The 21,281-nt window shown below is 38.0% G+C and overlaps 1 protein-coding gene across 1 annotated transcript in view; it reads left to right on the top strand.

Moving 5' to 3' along the window:
• Nucleotides 1–20,671, top strand: part of TRIO (trio Rho guanine nucleotide exchange factor) — a 288,299-nt gene extending 267,628 nt beyond the window's left edge. The window contains exons 48-56 of the mRNA XM_036745208.1: nucleotides 5,702–5,949; nucleotides 7,962–8,100; nucleotides 9,568–9,595; nucleotides 9,822–9,984; nucleotides 10,545–10,666; nucleotides 15,356–15,434; nucleotides 15,790–15,990; nucleotides 16,639–16,777; nucleotides 18,302–20,671. Coding sequence (XP_036601103.1) covers nucleotides 5,702–5,949; nucleotides 7,962–8,100; nucleotides 9,568–9,595; nucleotides 9,822–9,984; nucleotides 10,545–10,666; nucleotides 15,356–15,434; nucleotides 15,790–15,990; nucleotides 16,639–16,777; nucleotides 18,302–18,844 — 1,662 coding nt within the window. The 3' untranslated portion in view covers nucleotides 18,845–20,671. The remainder of the gene's footprint in view (nucleotides 1–5,701; nucleotides 5,950–7,961; nucleotides 8,101–9,567; nucleotides 9,596–9,821; nucleotides 9,985–10,544; nucleotides 10,667–15,355; nucleotides 15,435–15,789; nucleotides 15,991–16,638; nucleotides 16,778–18,301) is intronic.
• Nucleotides 20,672–21,281: the final 610 nt, after the last annotated feature.

The following is a 21,281-nucleotide window of genomic DNA, read 5'->3' as shown; positions in this document are numbered from 1 at the left end:
CAAGAATACAAAAGCCTTCTAACCGTAGCTGTGAGTCTTTTGCCTCTGCTGAAAACATAAATCACTACCTCTGATTTCTACTAACTGCTATCCTTGCTCTATTTTCGTCTTCCTAATTAGAGAAGGCAGATAATTAACCTCCTGAATGTGCCAGCATTAAATCTTCTATTTCCAGCTAGCAGATTGTGTTGGGGGGAGGGGGGCTTGTTTCCCCTCTGCCTCCCCCCCTCACACTTTTTTTTTGAGGGGGAGGGGAATTATTTTACACTTGTTCCTTTATTTAAATGAGACCTATACTTTACACTTGCTACTCTGCTTGATTTTGCTCCCTTCGGCCCTAATTGACTTTGCAGCATTTTTTTTTTGACTCATCTGCTGAGAGAATTTTTAAAAAACAAAAACTCAAGAAAACTTCCAACTAACAACTCAGAGCAAAGTAAACTGAGACAAAATGGGGGGGAGGGGAGTGTGGAGTGGAATTGCTACCAAAAAAATAATCTGTCAAATGGAAATATTTTCTCCACCCAAAGTTTCACTCCAGAAGAGAGAGAGACTGTTTGAGGGCATCTGGAGATTCAGCCATCTGCATATTTTTGTTGCGGGGGGGGGGGGGGGGGGGGGGGCGGCGCAACGCAGGATTATCAAGAGACTCTGGGTGACATCCCCCTCCCCCCACATCCCAGAGAAACAGCAACTACCACCAGAGGGCCTATGACAATTTTAGTGCCCACTGACCCACCCAGTCGACTGGCCGGTGGGGGCACCCCTTCCTTTGTGAGAGGAGGGTTCGGGTGCCTTGAAGTCCTTATTCACCCCTCCCTTCAGTATTGTGTTTGCAAGTCGGTTGGTTGGTTGGTTGGTTGATGTGGTGGAGGTTTTTTCCTTCATTTTTTGGGTTTCCTTACTATCCTGCCCAGCTCCTTCCCAGTTTCAGTGACTCACTTAGCCTATAACACTTTTCTAAAAGCATGCACTTGAAAGAACTATTTTAATGACTAGATGTTCTGATTTCTTTTAAAATCTCTTATATATGTTTCCTTCAAAAAAAAAAAAGATGTTTCTACCTGGGGGGAAAAGAATCAACCTTGCTTTGCATGTATTCTCTTTTCCTTCTGGTCTTCTGTTGAAGGTTCATTTAGATTAACTTGGTCTCATCTTTTTTTTTCCTTTAAAAAATATCATTTAATTCAATTTTTAGATTGAACTGATCAAAAGATTTAAGAAGCTTGTCCTTGGTGCCTGTATTGAGATGTAGTCTTAGTCTCTATTAATAGAATTGATTTTTTTTTAATTTTGAGAATAGCAATAACTATTTAGCATTTATAGTCCTTTAAAAAACCTTCAAGATGTTTCACACGCAATAATTTATCTTAAATGTCATGTTAAATGGGCAGGTAGTTATATAACATATATGCAAACTGACAAAAAATAAAGCGAGATGAATTGTCCAGCCTTGGGAGGTTTGTGTAGGCTTGTATTAAAACTGGAATGCCTGGTCCTTTTCTTAAACTACATCCTTGTGAAAGTGGACAGGGGCCAGCATTTAGCCTCAGTATAACTTTGACACTTTCTTATTATCTAAAAATAAAAATGTTTAAAGAAGAATTTTCCACAGTACTACAAGTGTAAATCTTAGAGGATGAAAGGGACAACTTCCAACCAAACATCTTTTTCTTCTTGGTGATAGTTAGGTTCTTACCAAGCTTGTTCAAACTGATACCTACAATACTGCTCCTTCTTTTTAGTAATTTACATTCTAAGGTAAAATGAGGTACACATCAAGCATGCCCTATTAATACAGAAACCACACAAGCTTGTATAGGTCAGTGAGGTAGAGCTAAGAAGAACCTCCTTTTTAAAGTTTGCCTGCTCCTGTTTCCTGCATTTTCTCATTTGGTCATGCCAAGAGAAGTGGCAGTTACCAAACAGTGATTTAGGGGAGGTAAGACTGCCGATCCTACAGCCTAGACCTAGGGAAGGCCTCATTGATGAGGTGAGAGTTTGGGGAAAGTACCCAGCATTCCTCTACCAAACCTGGAAAACCTAAAACAACTAATTTTCCTTCTAGTTTGTAAGTACCATATATTATGCCATACATCAACTTTTAAATGTTTTAGTCATTTAATCATTCAGGTTAAAAATAACTTTCTCCACCTAAATCCTGAGTCCTTTCCATTTAACTTTCAGTGGATAACCTGGGAGTTTGGGTAATCACTTCCCAACACTTAAGCAATAACTTAGGAGAAATATGTCCAAAACCAGGAATAAAGCAAGGGTTAATCTATAGAGTGCATATGGGCCTATGTACTAGATCAGCTTTAATATACAAACATACCATATCACACACATATGGTATGTATACGCACTTATGTATATATTAATTTCTCTATACCTGTTGACATATACATGTGTATATGTGTGTATATATATATGTATGTATATATAAAACCTATAAATATATGTAGTTTTGATGTTTATAGGCATATGTGTATATTGATATATATTAATATATACATACATGTGTTATATGCATACATGTGTTTGATAGCAGTGGTCAAACATGAGGAAATTATGCCTTGAAATCCAGAGTTTTATATACCTGAAAGCACCTTGGAGAGAGTCTAGTTCAGTGCCCTCTTTTTACAGATTAGGAAATCAAGGTGCAGACTGGTGAGACTACTTTCCACATTTTGCACAAGCCAGCAAGTACAAGAGCTGGAATTTGAACCTGGGTCTTCTAATTCCAATGCTCTTGCAAATATTTTACCCCTTCATTACACCATTGTCATACACTTACTTGAAAATTAGGTTTGAGCACTGTGAAATAAAAACAGAAGATGTAAATAAAATGTGAATCTTTTTTAAAAGAAAAGAAAATCTAATTTACTTTTAGAGTTATAAAAATATTCTGATTCCATTTTTGAAAAGCCTAACAAAAATTACTTGAACACAATATCTTACGTATTTTTACTACAATTGAATTAGACTTGTTTTATTTTTGCCTAGAACATTTTTCTAAAGACATGTTTTTTAGAGGAAATCTCCAACAACACCTAAGTTAATTATAGTAGTTGAACACATTTAAATAGCAAGATGTAATGGAAAGAACTTTGAGCTGGGAGTCAGGAGACCTAGGTTCTAATCCAGATTCTACTGTTAACTGTTAAGTAATTGTTAGCAAGTCACTAAACCCGTCTTGAACTCAGTTCCTCATCTCTAAAAGGAGATATGATTAGCTAGATCTCTAATGCCTTTTCCAACTGTGACATTCTATCATTTACCAATCTATCTTTAATGGCAGACCAAAACTAGTTAAAAGTAAATGAATTTTTAAGTACGATACTAAGGCCTCATAATTTTCAATAAAATTAGAATACATCTTTGCCATTTCTATTTGTTGTCAATATACCGATTAAATCCCTACCAATACTCTTAGACCTCACACTGCACATTGATAGTTGAAAATTGGGAAATTTCCACAATACCCTAGGTATTATGTTATCCAGTTGAGGCTCTGAGGCAGAGAAAGCAGTTCTTCATTCAATTCTTCATTCATATAATAGCTTTTTTTAAAAAAATAGAAAAGTTCAGCTGAAGGGTACATGGAGAGGTCTTTTGAGTACTAAGGACATAGTGTTAGGAAGATGACAAGACCCCATTCTTTAGATTATTTAAGTAGATAAGATGATAGTCATGCATTAGCTTTTAAAACACATTAAAATAGGGGGGATTTAAAATAGTCTTAGAGTAGAGGAACATAATGAATCGATGAGCGAGTGAACTTATCTCAGACTCAAGTCTGGTAATGTAAAACCAAAATTTCTTTAATGCTATGTTTGAATTCAGGGAGAGAAATAATACTAGCTTATGGATTTTTGGAATGTTGCTACTAGTAAATTTCCAGCAGATCCAAATGAACTGTTTTAAAGATGATCTTCTTTAAAAATCCAAGGCTTTAACAGACAAGAGCCCTAGTTCCTGAAAATCCACAAAATCTTCTACCCAGAGGATCACTGGTAGGATATCAGAGCAGAGAAAGTTGACTTCTGTGAATAAGGAATTTCTACATCATTCATCAGTTATTGAAGGGGGTTCACTCCCCATGATGATAGTACATGATTACACGGCAGTGATGGAAGGTGAAAGGTACATTTTAAGAGCCACTAGTTTCTGCTTCTTCCTCCTTCCTGTACCTCTACTAATAATAACAGCTAACATTTATATACTTCTAAAAGGTTTACAAAATACTTCACATACATCATTCCATTTGGTCTCACAGCAATCTGAGAGGTAAATACTATGTGCATTATTTTATAGAGGAAACTGAGTCTGAGAAAGGTTAAGTGACTTCCCCATGGTCACACAGCCAGGAAATATCACAAGTAGGATTGAATCAAGGTCTGTCTTGACTGCAAGCCCAGGACTCTTGTCCCTCAGAATAGAAGTGCATTTGCAGAGGAAGGAGGCGGGAAAATGATGGACATTTTCTACTCCCTTCCTCTGCCCAGCAGCTTATACTCATTTTGCTGTAGAGCCTGGGACAGAAGGACCAATGGTCCTGTAGCACAAGCCATACACACAATTTCAATGAGAACATTAGGGACATTATGACAATAGCCCTTTTGCAAACATCCAGCTACTATGGCTGAAGAATGAAGGTGGTTTTACCCCTGCGGTGTCCATTCTCCAGGACCTAAGTTTTCACAAAGTTGTATGTGATATGTCCCTGTCAAAAGCATACTGGCCTTTTTTCCTTCCATGAGCCTTCTTTTTTTTTTTTTTTTTTTTTTTTAGAGAGAAAAAGGGGAAGAGGGAGATCATAGAGAGAAGGATTCACCACAGTGTTTTCAGTCTCACATTGTAGGGAATGAATGTGATAAGCTATTCTATAGCATTGGCTGCCAGCACATATACCAACTCTGCCATGCTGCATGATACACATCTATTGCCAGCATACACATAGGACCTTGGGGCTCTGGGAGTGTGTTAGGTAGACCACAAACCCTATTGCAGCTTGGCATGATAGCAAAATGGTAGACAATTGGATTTCCAAATGTTGCGTATTTTAGTTTGCCCAGAAATAGACACAGAAAAATATTTTGAAATGTATTGGTGGCACATCAAGAAATTAAGTCTTTCGGCCTCCATAACGTACCTTGGAACTGGTTTTAGATTTAGATACCTCCATTTTACCCAACCCATAAGACAAGTAGAATATCAACCTTCTTCACTTTTTTAAAAAATCAAATAATCATTTTTAAAAATACATATATCCCATACACAAACACACACACACACACACCAATCACAGTCGTATTTGTACTACTAGAGTTCCTTAAAATCATGTTGTTCTTAGCTTTCCAACATCAGTCTCTGGAAAAACCATGTTCTATCAGGGAACAAAAGGAAGATAAGCCTGTGGCATCGCTAAACCTTTCAGAATGAACAAAGGACTAGTAACGGAACCATTTTTATTTAAGGCTTCTTAAACACCATTCTAGAGCCATATGGATTTGTTGTTGTCTTGTTGCTGCTGTTGAAAAAGATGACTGAGATGAGCTAACGGAGGTCTGAAGGAAAAGCCACGACTACTGTTTCTCTGTATATCTTGTGTGTAACTCTAGGTCGCGTAGCTGTGGTACAGACTAACAACCGGTTTCATCATTGTCAGCATTCCATTTTGTCCCCTCTCCTTTCGTAGAGTGAAAGTAGCAGCAGTAGCAATATCTCCACCATGCTGGTGACACACGATTACACGGCAGTGAAGGAGGATGAGATCAATGTCTATCAAGGAGAGGTCGTGCAAATTCTAGCCAGCAATCAACAGAACATGTTTTTGGTGTTCCGAGCCGCCACTGACCAATGTCCCGCAGCAGAGGGCTGGATTCCCGGCTATGTCCTGGGGCATACCAGTGCAGTCATCATAGAGAACCCTGATGGCACTATGAAGTGAGCATCTCTCTGATTTCATAAAAGGAAGGAGTGGGAGGGTGGCAGAAAGGGTTGGGGGGAGTGAAAGAAAAGTAGGGACATATGAGGCCAGTGAGATTAAAGACAAAGTAGGAATTACATTTGAGGGAAAGTCTAGGGGCCTGCTAGTGCAAGATACACTTCTAATTGTGACCTATAATCCAGAAAATAGCGTACAGTCTCTGCAGAGGTGATAATAATAATTTACATTTAAAGCACTTTCAGGTCGATGAAGTACCTCCCTCAGAACAATTCTATGGAGTCAGGAATGCGAATATTATCATGCTCATTTTATAGACAACGAAATCGAGGCTCAGACAAGTTAAATGACCCATCTATGATCACACAGTTAATAAGTATTACATTCCAGTTTCAAAATTGTCATTCATAACTCCAGGACCATTTGTTCCTGAAACTCATCTGTCTGCTAGGAAATAGTTATTCTACATTCAGAAGTGAATAGATTTTTCAGTTGACCAAAAAAAGTTTTAGTCGCAGTCTTATTTCATTATTGCTGTTATAATGATAGAAACCAACTCCATTTTGCTTAGAATTATGTTTACTGCAGCAGCTGAGAGGTTTCCAACTTTTGAATTATTGAGATTGACCAAGGAGGCTGATTTTTAAGGGTAATTGTAGGCCCAGTTTCCTTAGTCTCAGTCTTTCTTCATTTAACAAACACTGATTAAGCCTCTACTATGTGCCAGGCACTGTACTAGGGGCTAGGGTGCAGAGATTAGAAACAAAACAGTCTGATGTTCTCTTTGGGAAAAACAGAACGAATGCAGATAAGTCATACAAAACACAAAAGTAATGTCTTGTTGCAAGAGGATCAGAATAGGCCTTTTGCTGCCAGGAGGTCGCTGTTGAGCTGAGATTTGAAGGCACCTGGGGATTCTAGAAAGCACATCCAGGTGAGGACAGAGTGTATCCCAGGCATGAAGAACAGCCTGTAGAAAGGCACAGAGATAAAAGGACATATACATGGGAAACAGCAAACAGTTTGTATTTTGTCCTAAAGGAAATTTACTCTACCCAGGGTATCTAAAAAATGTTAATGCGTGTTTTTTTCCAGTGTCATGGAACTAATAAGTCTGAGGGGGTGGTGTTTGATGTGTGACTGCTGTAAGGAAACTGGGCCTACAATTTATCCTTGAAAATCAGCCCCCTTGGTCAATCTAAATAATTAAAAAATTGGAAACCTATCGGTTGCTGTAATAAACATAATTTTAAGCAAAATGGAGCTCGGTTTCTAGCTTTATAACAGCAATAACGAAACCTCTTTCTCTCCTGAATTTCTCTGAGACCCACTCTGTAGTAGAAAGTTAGCCAAATGGAATCCCCTTCTTGGTCCCATAAAATCGAAGCATAAATGGGTCTTGAAAAATGAAAAGGCAACCAGCTTCCAATAGGATAAATGAATAGACTTCAAAACAGATGAGTCTCCACAGTGTTCATTGCAATTACATTGCTGACTAAATGCAGTTATATTTCTATGCAATTTGGACTACTAACTGCCCTCAGCAGTATCTCAGCATAATTATGTGTATTTAGGGGTATGGGAAGAGCTCTTAAGAAAAAAAAGGCTTGATCAGAGGTCCGTTCTCCCATATTACTAGGTTTCTGTGAGCTGTTTTATCTGTTTAGTTTTCTCAAACTCTGATCGTTTGCAAGGATCCCATTATTTATTTTTATTTTCTCAAAGGGAAAATAATTCTTTTCATAGGCCTTTTTATATCTCAATTCAAAAATTTCACCTTTTGAATATAAGAAACTGGTGATATTGGATTCTTGTAATTTGGTTGTTATATTAAAGCAGAGGAAAATTTATTTAGGTGAGTGCTTTTTGCTTAGCTCTTCATACCCATCAGCTTAATATTTTTCTTCTACAATAATTTCTGCGAGTCAATTGAATTTTCTTTCAAAGATTTCTCTGTAGAACATTTCTAAAAAAGGAACAGTATTTAACAGAACATTTTATTTTCCTCTAGGAAGTCAACATCTTGGCACACAGCACTCCGTTTAAGGAAAAAATCTGAGAAAAAAGATAAAGACGGCAAAAGGGAAGGCAAATTAGAAAATGGTTACCGCAAATCACGAGAAGGACTTACCAACAAAGTTTCTGTGAAGGTCAGTGAAAGTGTCTTCTGGAAGTCCTGAGTGTTCTTCCAAATGTACACGCAACCAAAATTAGTCATGCACCAGGCAAAGGACAGCCAAGAATATGCAGCTGCTAAATTAAATGCAGTTGTGGTAACTATGCCCTGTTCCACTTTTCACCAGATGCCATTATATCAGAGAACTACAGCCTATACCATAATTTCCAGGTTCTTCCTTTACTCCTCCTTATTACTCCTTCCATACTCTCCATTCCCTTCTTTCTCCCTCCACCTTTTTATTTTCTTTTCCTCATTCCTATGCCTTATGCTTTGCCAATGGTGTTGCTTAAGCCCGTCCATGGGATTATATACATGAAATACTGCTGGGCTCTTGGTGGGGTAATAATAAAAAGAGAGCCCCAGAACATGTGAAAGGGATGGAGAAGAGGAACTTGAAAAGCACCTAGGGTCACCTCTATTCCTCTTTACACGCAGAGACCATGTAGGAAATGGCTTTCCTTCATATTCCACTTTTCTTTTAAAATGTAAATATTCCCCTAAAGGGTTAGTCTTAGCTACTATAATCCACTGTAATCAGATTCCTTCAACCTTTAGATCCGTTGGAAATGGCAGCTTTCATTAGATGGGAAAAAGGGAATGTCTGACTTACATCCTATATGTGAACAGTACTTTGATAGGCACTGGTGATACAAAGAGAAATATGACACAGGTTGTCCCAAGGTACCCAGAGATTTGAAACCTATAGAATTAATGTAATAGTTTGTTGTTGGGGGGGTGGGAGTGGTAAGAGAGCATTCAGAGAAAACGCCCTTTCCTTTTTCTTAGCTAAATTTTATTTTTTCCATTAAGCATTTATTTTCTTTCCCTTTATCTCCCCTCTCCAAAAAATCAAAACCCTTGTTGTGAATATGTTACATATATACATATATATTGTATATATAGTAACCCTTGTTACTATATGCATAGTCAAGTTAAACAAATTCCTATGTGATCCATTTCCAAAAGAACTGAAAACTAAAAGGATGCCGATCAGTTGGGGAACAGGTGAACAAATTATAATATAGAGTATAATGGAATATTGTTTTGTCATAAGAAATTATGAAAGGGAGAATTTCAGAGAAGACTTGTTTGAATTGATCTGGAGTGAAATGAATAAACCAAGGAGAACAACTATAACAATATAAAAAAGAAACCCTTTACATTAAAGAAAAAACAAACCATATTAAGTTTAAGCATCACTTTTATGCTTGAGGTGAGACAAAAAACTCTTTAAAGATAAAGCATAAAATCATTGCAGCATGACACTTCCACATTGTGTTCAAAAATAATCAAAAACATTTTTCATAATTTTTGTTTGTAGGTCAAATTACTCCTTTTTATATCTTTAGGAAATAATTCTAGTAGGAACTAAAACCAATGGTCCTTAAAATAATCCCTCCTTTGGATTATAATTGTTTTGTTTTGTTTTCTGTTTCAGCTTCTTAATCCCAACTACATTTATGATGGTAAGTTGCATTTTTGGTTTCTGGGATTCATAGTAATTGGTGGGAAGAGAATTTTTAACCCATTAATGCATCTTAAAGGGATATCTTCCTTTTTGTAATTTAGGGCTTGCATAGCTATTTAAACTAAATATCCTCATTCTTTTGTTTCGGGGGGGGGGGGTCATAAGGAGCATACAAAAGAACTAGGTTATTCGCTGGTAGTTAATTTGTTCATTCTCCTTTTCAGTTCCCCCAGAATTTATAATACCATTGAGTGAGGTAACATGTGAGACAGGAGAGACCATTGTTCTTAGATGTAGAGTTTGTGGTCGCCCCAAAGCTTCAATAATTTGGAAGGGCCCCGAACACAACACATTGAACAGTAATGGACGCTACAGCATCTCATACAGGTATGCCAATTCTTCATCTTATGTTAGCTTCACTTACTAAGGGAAATATGTGGTAGAATATAAATGAGAAAAAATTTAACACCTGTGTTCACTCCATTTACCTGAATAATAGAATAGAAAGGATCTTTGTATTTATTCTGGGAGACTACTAGTTTGAGAGCTTTCTCCATCAAAGTAACTGGCTTAGTATAGAAGTCCTAGCCAGGGGTGGGGAATCTGCAGCCTCGAGGCCATATGTGGCCCTCTAGGTCCTCAAGTACAGCCCTTTGACTGAATCTAAACTTCACGGAACAGATCTGAGAAGCTGAATCACTTACTCGTGATCATGTGGCTAAGAAGTGTCAGAAGCCAGGATTTGACGCCAGCCTTCCTGACCTGGAAGCAGGCTCTCCATCCGTTATAGCTCACTGCCTCTTCATTTGGGCTGTGTGTGCGTGTGTGTGTGTGTGTGTGTGTGTGTGTACACATACAGACATACAGGAAGGATAAGGATCTAACAGGGTTTCCAGTGTCTGCTTCATGATGAGAACTTCTAATACATGCATTAATGTGTTTGGCAGTGATTTAGGAGAGGCCACTCTGAAAATAATTGGTGTGACCATGGAAGATGATGGTATCTACACGTGTATAGCTGTGAATGACATGGGTTCAGTATCATCTTCAGCCAGTCTGAGAGTTCTAGGTAAGCTACACAACTGTTGGCTAAAACTTTCTCTGAAGCTCTTATCCGTCTTTCAGAATGGAGGTTGGGTAGGTTGGACAAAGTGAGGATGTTTGCCATTCGGGTTCTCACTGTATAAGCAGTGCCAGCCTATGTCATAAGCCTGAGTAGTCACTTGTATGGTATAATAATGTCCTGTCTGGAAAAATATCTTATCTAATAGTTTACTATCATGAAAATTCACATCATGAAGTCATGAAAGGACTAGAAGAGGATTAGGCAATCTTTCAAAGGTTGTATTCAAAGTGACTTTTCCTTTTCTTCTAAAATCTTAGGCATGGTGAGCCCAATGAAACAGTTGGGTGGCAGCAGGTGGCACCTGTCCTTAGTGGTAGAGAGGTGGATATGGAGGTTGTGACATACTTAGAGGGCACCAGGATCCTAGATTATTGATCCTTGGGTTAGAACAACAAAGGCAGAGGTATTATCTCCACAAGGCTACTGTTAAAATATGTCCTGCTAACCCAATCCTCTTTCTGTTATTCAAGTTCAACATGCATTTATTAAATCTACAAAGAAAGAGATGAATGAACAAATTAAAAACGTGTATTTAGCACTTAGTCTGTACAGGCCAAGCCCTGCTAAGGGCTAGGAATACAAATACAAAAGTAAGATAATCCCAGGCCTCAAGGTGCTTACATTCTAAATGAGATGTGTTGCTGTCCTCAAAAAACCACATTAACATATTACTTTTTCAAATTAGCTAATGAACTGTGGATCAACAGATAGAAGATATTTGTTGATTTCAGTAGCAGAATGCGCTCTGAAACTTGGCAGTGAAAAACCCTAAATAATGAGGGGCTCAGCAAAATGGTCCCTAGTTAGTCCTAGGAAGATGGGGTGCCTTAGAGCAGAAAGAAACACTGAGCTAAAATAGCACATATTATACAGTTTGTATCATCCTTATTATGTACTTATTCTATTCTGTCTTATATGAGGTGTCCCAAAAATCTTAGGGCTGTTTTAAGCTATTAAAACTTTAAGCCACTTGAGTTACAAACTGCCCTAAGACTTTTGGGACACCTTGTATATGAAATTGAAAGTTTTCATTTAATGTGTTTGGCCTGCTTCAGGTCTGAGGGAACCAACTGTTTACAAGAAAACCAGTATTCTTAAAGATCTGTAAGTGGTACAGATGGCAGCTTCCAACAAAAATCTAGTATAAAATGGCAAGTTTGGGGGCTTTAACACAGCTATGATTCTGTGATCAGACACAGCCTAAAGAAATGGAATGGCTCTGAGTGCCTTTCATGTGTATAATTTAAATTCAATAAATCTAACCAATGCAGAAAAATGGTTTTAGGTTTACAAAAATCAGGTGGAAGGATGATCTTCAACCAGAGATCAAAGATATTAAGAGGTCTTTTTCAAAAAGAACTGCAGAGAGACATTCCGCAGGTATTTCAGCATGTCAAAAGCTGATGATAGCTAAGGGACTTCCAAAGGGTTTGAACATCTTCATGCCACAGGTCTTTATGGGGAAAAATTATATAGAGAGACAAGTACATGTGTATATAACAGAGCCACCTCGAGCTGCTCAAAGTTGGTTTGAAATATTTTCTCATTTCATAAAATGTCTTTTGCAAAAAACTACCATGTTCACTACTTTTAGCATTTTGCTTTTTTTCCTTCCTTTTCTTTTTTTAAGATAAGAAGGCATTCAGCTATAGTGAGGTTGGCCGCTGCTACAAGCTCCCCAGACCTACAAGCCATCCATCCACTCTCTTACCCGCTGCCGTCCACCCATAGTGCACTCCCGCACGTAGTACTCTCCCATTTGATTTTGGGACATTTCCTGTATAAATATGTGAACCTGGGGATAGTTGTGAAGATTTCACTGGGGATTCAAACAGGATTTTATCATCTAAGTCCACTTCTGGAATCAGATTCTAAAAGTGGTCTTGGAGACAACAATAATCATTTATATGCCCTGGTAAAAATGTATTTCATGAAAATGTGCCAGTGATTTATTAGTTCACTAGACTGCCATGATTGTGTCACTTAATCTGCATTTTAAAAAAAGAAGCCTATTGGTCAGAAATGTAGAAATTAGACAATGTATTTATTCAGATGTAACCTTCATTTTTTAGTAGCAAGGGTCCAAAATTTCTTGACAGAAATGGCAAAAGTTTCAGAATGACCTAGTGAAGAAATTACTGAAAAGGGGCTTAAACAATGCATTCCTTTTATAAGTGGGTAGAAGCACCTTCAAAAAGCCATGATTTCCTTGGTTTGGGTATTCCCTCCAAGAACGCAGATTGCAGTCCTTCTAGGACTTTGTAAATGACCTTAAAGATTTGCTATTGCTGGAAAATGCATTTTCCCAGCAGTTGACCTGGTGACGAACCTCTCTGAAAAGAGCTGGGCTAATGTACAGCAGGTACACATGGAACTTATTACCAGGTTGTACTGGCAGAGCCTTCAAGTACCTAGGGTCAATGCCTGCTAAGTCTGGCTTCTTTTGAAATACTTGATTATATCTACTAAAGAAACATGCTATTATGTCCTAATCTTAGACCAAATTAACTGTTTATTTCAAATTTATCAAAATTTGAAAGTAACTCATTATATCCCTCACTTCGAGTTACTTTACAAATTTGGGCTGTTTTTTTTTTAATTCTGACAAGAATTACAAGATGAATGTGAAACTGATTGGGAGGTTTATTAATGTTATAAAATATATAACAGAAATTTCAATTGAAAATATCAGTAAAACCTAGGAAAAAGTACTTAAAAGTAGCCACCCTTAACCCTTCGTGTAGCGTGCTCAACACTACAATGGCAAATTTTCACTACGTTTAGAACTGCCATAGCCCTTCATAGTTTCTCTGTACACAAAAACTGCTTACATCGCAGGATGTAACAGACAGTGCCATGATGAGGCATCAGAGAAGGAATTTAGTGGAGGGAGGAATCTTTAGATGACAAGATGTCAGTTGGTAGTTATAATGAAGTATTGCAATGCAAGTCCCATTCAGCACAGTCAGCATAGAGCCTTTGAAGGAACTCAGGGAATAAACTGAAGGTATCAGGGATAGAAAGTAAAAAGAACCCCTTGATTTAAAGAATAAAACAGCAAATCTGAATTGTATTTCTTTTAAGGAGACTAAATTAAAAATGACTCCAGTATTCCATGGGTTGGAATGTTTCCAAAATTATAATGGGAGTTTAATATATTATACATCTCATGGCCTTTTCCAGTCCCCTTCTTTCTTGACCTACCACTAACATCTTTGAAATACCCTCCTCCCTGGATTTTTCACAACACCATGCTCACTTGGTTCTCCTCCAACCTCGTTGGCCCATCCTTCACAATGTCCTTGGCTGAATCATCACGTTGTTCCACCCTCTATGTGTTGGTGTACTCTAGGGCTCTGTCCTGGGCCACGCTGTCTTTCTGCAGTCTCTTGCTTGGTAATCTCATCAGCTCTCTTGGGTTCAGCCGATAGTTGTACATAGACAGCTACCAAATCTATATATCCAGTCCATCTCTCAACCAAACTTCAGTCTCACTGACTAGCTAATAGACATTTCCAGCTGGATATGCCGTAGACATCTCAGATTCACCTGATGTATATATTTCTCGAAAAAACTTCTTAACATTTCAATTTCTGTTGAAGGTACCACCATCTTTCCAGTGACCCAGGTTCACATCCTCAGTATCATCTTCAACTCTTTCTTTTCCCTTACTTTTCATACCCTAATGTTGTCAAGTCCTGTCTATTCTTTCTTCACAGTATATCTGCTGTATATTCCCTTACCTCCACTCACATGGCTATTACTGGACCTCAGGCCCTCCTCGTGTCTCACCTGGACTTTTGTCATAGCCTCTTGAATGGCCTCCCTTCTCCAATTCATCTTCTATCCAGGTGTCAAATTGATCTATCTGAAATGCAGTTCTAACTATGTTACTCTCTTACTCAAGAAGCTTCAGTGGCTCCCTCTTGCCTCTAGAATAAAATACAAACTGCATTGTTTTACTACGTAGACAGACTTGTTTCATAGTCTGGCTCCAGCATACATTGCTCTTTGTCACATCTCCGTGTTCCAGCCAATCTGGCCTGCTTGTTGTTCTCCCGCTGTAGCAATCCATCTCCCAACTCCATGCCTTTGAACAATTGGTCCTCCATGCTAAAAATGCTTTTCCTCCTCATCTCAGCCTCCTAGAATCCCTAGATCCCTTCAGAGCACAGGAGGCCTATCCCAATCCTCCAGTTTCTAGTTCCCTTCCTTTGGAAACTATTTAGTGTATGTTTTGCATTAATTTTCTATCTGTATGTTGTTTCCTCCTAATAAAATGTAAATTCCTTGAAGACCAGGATAGTTTTATTTTTTTTTTATCTTTAGTGCCCTGCACCCAATAGGTGCTTAATAAATGCTTTTTGAATTGAATCGAAGTTATTGTTATTTTAAAGTATTTCATATGACAGTACTTGGGAGAGAAAGTTCAATTAAAATAAATTGGATAAAAATCTACAAAGATAAATGAGCTATTCATAATTATTCATTGCATTGAAGGGGAACACTATTCTAGGCCACATGCATTGCATGGTCAGATGGCTGTGTGAGACAGGAATAATTAGGAATTCACAGGATTTAAAGCTTTCACACTAGATAAAGGATGATAAAGGTATTCCTTCTTTCTTTCAGGTCCAGGAAGTGATGGGATCATGGTAATTTGGAAAGACAACTTTGATTCCCTCTACAGTGAAGTGGCTGAGCTTGGCAGGTATGAAATAAAAACTCCCTGAAATACAAGGAGCATTCTGTTGGATTGACAGATTTCAGTGTTACTTAAGTTAGAAAGTAATACTTAGCAAACCAAATGACTCAGTTGGCTAGGCTTAAGTGTAATATTCTATAATATCCTACATCCAGCTATTAATTATATATGTAACATATTTTAAATTAAACCTATTGTCATCTTTATGTCTGAATAGCATATCTGAATAGCCCCGAAATGTTTTTGCATGATGACTTAAGTGTTATACTTGGATAATATAATCAAATCTTAGAGAATAGAATGTTCCCCATAGCAAATCTCTTAGAATGATCTTTTCTAACTAGCATTTAACTTTTTTTAGGGGCAGGTTCTCTGTTGTTAAGAAGTGTGATCAGAAAGGAACCAAGCGATCAGTGGCCACTAAGTTTGTGAACAAGAAGCTGATGAAACGAGACCAAGTTACCCATGAACTTGGAGTCATGCAGAATCTCCAGCATCCCCTGCTAATTAGCCTCCTTGATACGTTTGAGACTTCCACCAGTTATGTCCTGGTCTTAGAGATGTGCGTATGACCTGACTTTCTTTACCACATTCTAACCCTTTGCTTCTAATGCTTTCTTAATTCTTTATCTCATAAATGAATGGAAAAAAATAAGATCTTTCAGGATTGAGCAGAATTCCTTAAGTATATATGTGTGTGTGTGTGTGTGTGTGTGTGTGTGTGTACACACACACATATATATGTACATATATACACATATATACATATATATACACACACATATATACTATATATATATATGTATGTATGTATGTATGTATAGGAAATCAAAAATGAAAGTTTTGGAGCTTTCCTAAAATAAAAACAAAAATAGTTTAACCAGGGACCATATGTACCTAACAAATTCTGTTGTCACACACCCTCTGCAGCCATTATAGAGTGGTTCCCAACCATCCTAGTGACAAGCCTGAGTCCAGGTGGTTCTAAGCATGCTTGAATTCAGAGGGACCCTGGAAAGGTAACTCACTCCTGAATTACTACTCATATGAAGAATATCCCTGAATTTGATTACCTGGGAAAGTTCTACAGTCCAGTTGGTTTCCTGTCTATCTCAAAATGTGGGAAATCTCTCTCTCTTTTTTTTCATGAATCCAAACAAAGAACTGTACATAATAACAGTGTCATAGCAGATGTCTTTATACATTCTAGGGCTGATCAAGGCCGTCTTTTAGACTGTGTTGTGCGATGGGGGAACCTCACTGAAGGGAAGATTAGAATGTATCTTGGAGAGATTCTGGAAGCTGTGCAGTACCTTCATAACTGCAGAATAGTACATCTGGACCTAAAGGTTAGTGGAATGCTGAGTTCTGAGTGACTTAGGATGAGAATTTAGTTCTTACTAAAACACAGACAGCAAAATTGTCTCTTCTCTTCAATACAATAGTCTTGTCAGACTGGAAACAGCGGACCCTCCCTGGTGCACTATTCCTGAAAACATTCCCTGGGACTGGCTTACAGACCAAACCACATAATTCCAAGTCTTTTGGGACTTCAATTCATAAACCACCTAAAGTGGGTTTCAAGATGGATCTGTCATATGCTGAATTCTGCTCTGTGATATATAGTATTATCTTAGGGTTCCAGCATGGCAGGTGGTGATTGACAGATTTCAGTGTTACTTAAGTTAGAAAGTAATACATCTTTGTCCTCTGTTTGGATACATATTTGTGGTATTTTTCCCTGTCCTGTAGGCAATAAACTACTGAAAGTTAAACTTTCCCATCAAACAGGTGATAGTTCCTAGACCCAGAAGGTAGTTTTGGATTTGCCATAAATGGAGGGAATATTAAAATAAGGAGATTTTCCTTTGAGAAACTGAGGAAAGCATGGAGAAGTTAGCTTAAAACCGCATTGAGACTTTTGGCACACATTATTTCGGTTGATCCTGTGATCTCACTGATAAGAGTAATACGTCTATGCTTTTCAATGCCCCTATACTCAAACAAATTCACATTCCCTTTTTCTGGGGCTATGATTTCTCTTTATCTATAGAGATATATAGCTATATATGTCTCCTATGATACGCTTGTCAATATCGAAAAAAAAAAAAAATACATTTCCTCTCTCCATTGCCGGTGTATATTCATAGGCATATAAATGACCTGTAATACTTATGGATTTGATGCTTTCAAACACTCAGTAAGACTTTAAGAGTTTCCAAGATGGCAGTTCTCTTTCACTGATGAAATCACAAGTCAGACGCACATGTGAGAGCATACACACAGACACGCACACATGCACATGCACGCACATGTGCACACACACCTATATTATGAAAGAATTCAATCACACTAGAGCACCCCTCCTCAGCAATGTTAGGGGCAGCTGTGCTGAAGAGTGGAAGGTTTCCCCCTGCTCTTTGAGTAAATGGTTTTGACCACCCTTCCAGCTCTTAAGAGTAGCATCTGTCTTATCTTTGTGTCTCCTATAGTGCCTAGTGCACATAATTTGTTAAATTGAATTGAGTTACAATAAAATTAGCCTAAGACGGGGGTGGGGGAGGTGGGGATTGTTTTAGAACCGTGGGTAAAGCTTAGTGCCTGGAGTCAAGAAGATCTGAGTTCACATTTGGCTTCAGATATTTACTAGCTGTGTGACCCTGGCCTCCATTAACCTCATCTATAGGTTGGGGGTGATGATAACATCTACCTTCCAGGGTGGTTGTGAAGGTCAGATGAGTTAATACTTTAAAACGCTTTGCAGACTTTAAAGCAACATCTAAATGCTAGCTATCAGTGGTGGTGGATGGGTGGTTAGTTACCAAATTACCATGATTTTCCAAAACTAACAGTTTCCTTCTTGTATTTTCTAGCCTGAAAATATTCTGGTGGATCAGAGCTTGGCTAAGCCCACAATAAAACTGGCTGACTTTGGAGATGCAGTCCAACTCAACACAACTTACTATATCCACCAGTTACTGGGGAACCCAGAATTTGCAGCTCCCGAAATCATCCTTGGGAATCCTGTCTCCCTTACCTCAGATACTTGGAGTATTGGAGTGCTCACGTACGTCCTTCTTAGTGGTGTATCTCCTTTCCTGGATGACAGTGTAGAAGAAACATGCCTAAACATTTGCCGCTTAGACTTTAGTTTCCCAGATGACTACTTTAAAGGAGTTAGCCAGAAGGCCAAAGATTTTGTATGTTTCCTACTACGAGATGACCCTGCTCAGCGTCCTTCTGCTGCACTCTCCCTCCAGGATCAGTGGCTGCAGCTGGGCAGTAACACCAGTGCTGATAGCCTTGATATATCAAGACTGACTTCTTTCATAGAGCGGCGAAAACACCAGAATGATGTTCGACCCATTCGTAGCATCAAAAACTTCTTACAGAGCAGGCTCTTGCCTAGGGTTTGACCTATCTTGAAGTTCTTTCTCATTCTCTTTCACCTGCCAATCAACTGTTAATTTGAATTTTGAGGAGAAAAAAAAAAACACAGCCAATCAGCTGCTAGTATGTTCATCGTGTGAAATTGCATTCCAAGCTGTGAGTAACAGTACTTGGGACTTATAGATGCAAGCTATGCTGGGGTGGAGGACTTTAACATTATACTCTGCAAAAAGGCAGATAGAGCATTGCTGTATCACAGTATTTTATTCAGGTTTCTGCAAAAAAAAAAAAGATACTTTTTTAAAAAACGAACAGGAATAGAATTTTGCAAAATTAACGTTTTCAAGATTTATTCAAGAAAAATAAATGCCTATGTTCAAACCACTGGTATTAATGAACAAAACAAAGACACATATCTGGAGAAGACTCACTCAAATGGTTATCCATTAATATGGCTTCCATTTGCAACTTGGTTTCAACCGGGTCATAGAGCTTGTCCAGTTGCCTCATCTATCTGTATCTTGCATAGCAATGCACTGAGACCAGATTTGTCTTTTGAGTGCATCCAACCTCAAACTTTTGCATACAAATAGAATGAATCGTTTTGCTCTGATAAAATGTAGGCCTTACTTGTATATAGACTGTTCCTGCCTTCAGTCTGTAATTCCCCCTCTTACCTTCAACTTACCCCACACCCCCTCAGCGTCCTAAATAGTGGCCTACCACTATTCAGGTCCTTCAGTTGGGGGTCAAAGTTTACTAGCCCATCAGAAAAGGACTCCAAGGGCAGATCCTACTCCTGTCGCTCCCCCCCACCTCTTCCCATATCCCACCAAACCCATCAATCAGATTGTTGAGCAGTATACAGCCAGATGAAAATACTGTAAATGCACTCATTGGGATTTTTCTGTTTGATTTCATATCATGTGCAATGTTGTGGCTTTAACATTTTATGCAACTATTTATGAGGACCTCTGTTGTAACTGTAATAAATATATAGAAAAAGCACATACTTAGTACGGTGAGCTTTATGGTTTTGTGTGTGTGACTAAAGGGTTTTTTTGGGGGGAACAAGGGGGTGGGCAAAGGGATTGTATCACTGTGCCATTAGTTTTTAAGATAGTTAACACATAGCAAAAATTCTTGTCAGTTTTGAGGACTGTAAAAAATGATTTCATATTCCAAATCTAAAACTGGATAATAGGGTAACATTTTAAAATTTATTATGCTATTATTCAAAATGCCAAAGTATTATTTTTTCCCAAAATCAATCTTGACATTTAGTACTTTTTAATATTTTTGAATCTGTTTACTTTCTGTACAATAATTGGCTGAATTTTGTGTTCTTTGGTTAAGAAAGCCAATCAAGGGTCAGCCACCACGAGGCCAGAATCTAATGCCTATGTCACTGTGGCCAAGGGAATGGTGATGTTGGAGGTATTTTCAATGAAGAGGGATGTGCTTCTGGGCTACTTTGGATTTTCCTGGATGTCTTTTTATCTGTGACTGTGTGAAGTACAATAAATAGGAAACCAGCCTGCATCCCCAAACCAGTTAGACATCTGGGTCTTGAGCCATAAACCAGCTTAGTTAGCTTTGCAACTTCCAATGTATTTTATTTATTAGTTTTGTTGGGTTTTTTGTTTCTTCTTTGTAAAGTTGTACAGAAACTTTTTAAGAGAAAAAAATGAATTCAAAACTGGATGTGTATTCGTAACCTCATAACTTTTATTTGTGTATTATTTCTTTTATTATTTCAGTTAAATTTTTACATTATTTTGCATGTATATTTCTTTGTACAGAGACGTGTTTACACAGTATGATGTGATGTAAATATTTTATTTTGCCATCAGTTATTTTAAAAAATTAAACATATTTGACATATTTGCCTGATTTTTGTGTTAGGCCTTTTATTCAGCTTTATTTCATTGGAATGACACTGGACTGAACATTCCCCCAACCAGCAGTGACCTTTAGATCCATAACCATCTTTTGACTACTTGCTGGAAGTGATGTATGGACTCTCCTTTGAAGACCAAATCAATTCAGTTTATCTTCCCCCACTCCATCTCTGGAAGCATTTCAAGTCACTGATATATCTTTAGGAAAGAGAAAAGGAAGGAAATAAGCATTTATATGGCGTATGGTATGTGCCAGGCCCTGGGCTAAGCACTTTACAAATATTATCTCACTTGATCCTCACGAACTCAGACAAACAGAGGTTAAGTGACTAGCCCAGGGTTACCCTTGTAGTAAGTATCTGAGACCACATTTGAACTCTGTTCTTCCTGACTCCAGGCCCAGTGGTCTAACCACTGCACCATTCAACTACCTCTAATAGTTGATATTCTTGTTACACTCACCAGTCATCATTTACTAGTTACTATCATACTATATACAAAGATGTGAAAACTACTCAGAGGAGTGGCTTTTATTGGAGTTTGTCTTATAAGGCTCTCTGGT

This window comes from Trichosurus vulpecula, chromosome 1 (genome assembly GCF_011100635.1).
Source record: "Trichosurus vulpecula isolate mTriVul1 chromosome 1, mTriVul1.pri, whole genome shotgun sequence".
Taxonomy (NCBI): Eukaryota; Metazoa; Chordata; class Mammalia; order Diprotodontia; family Phalangeridae; genus Trichosurus; species Trichosurus vulpecula.
Note: the sequence above shows the minus strand (reverse complement) of the source record. Positions and strands in the feature narration are given on the sequence as shown.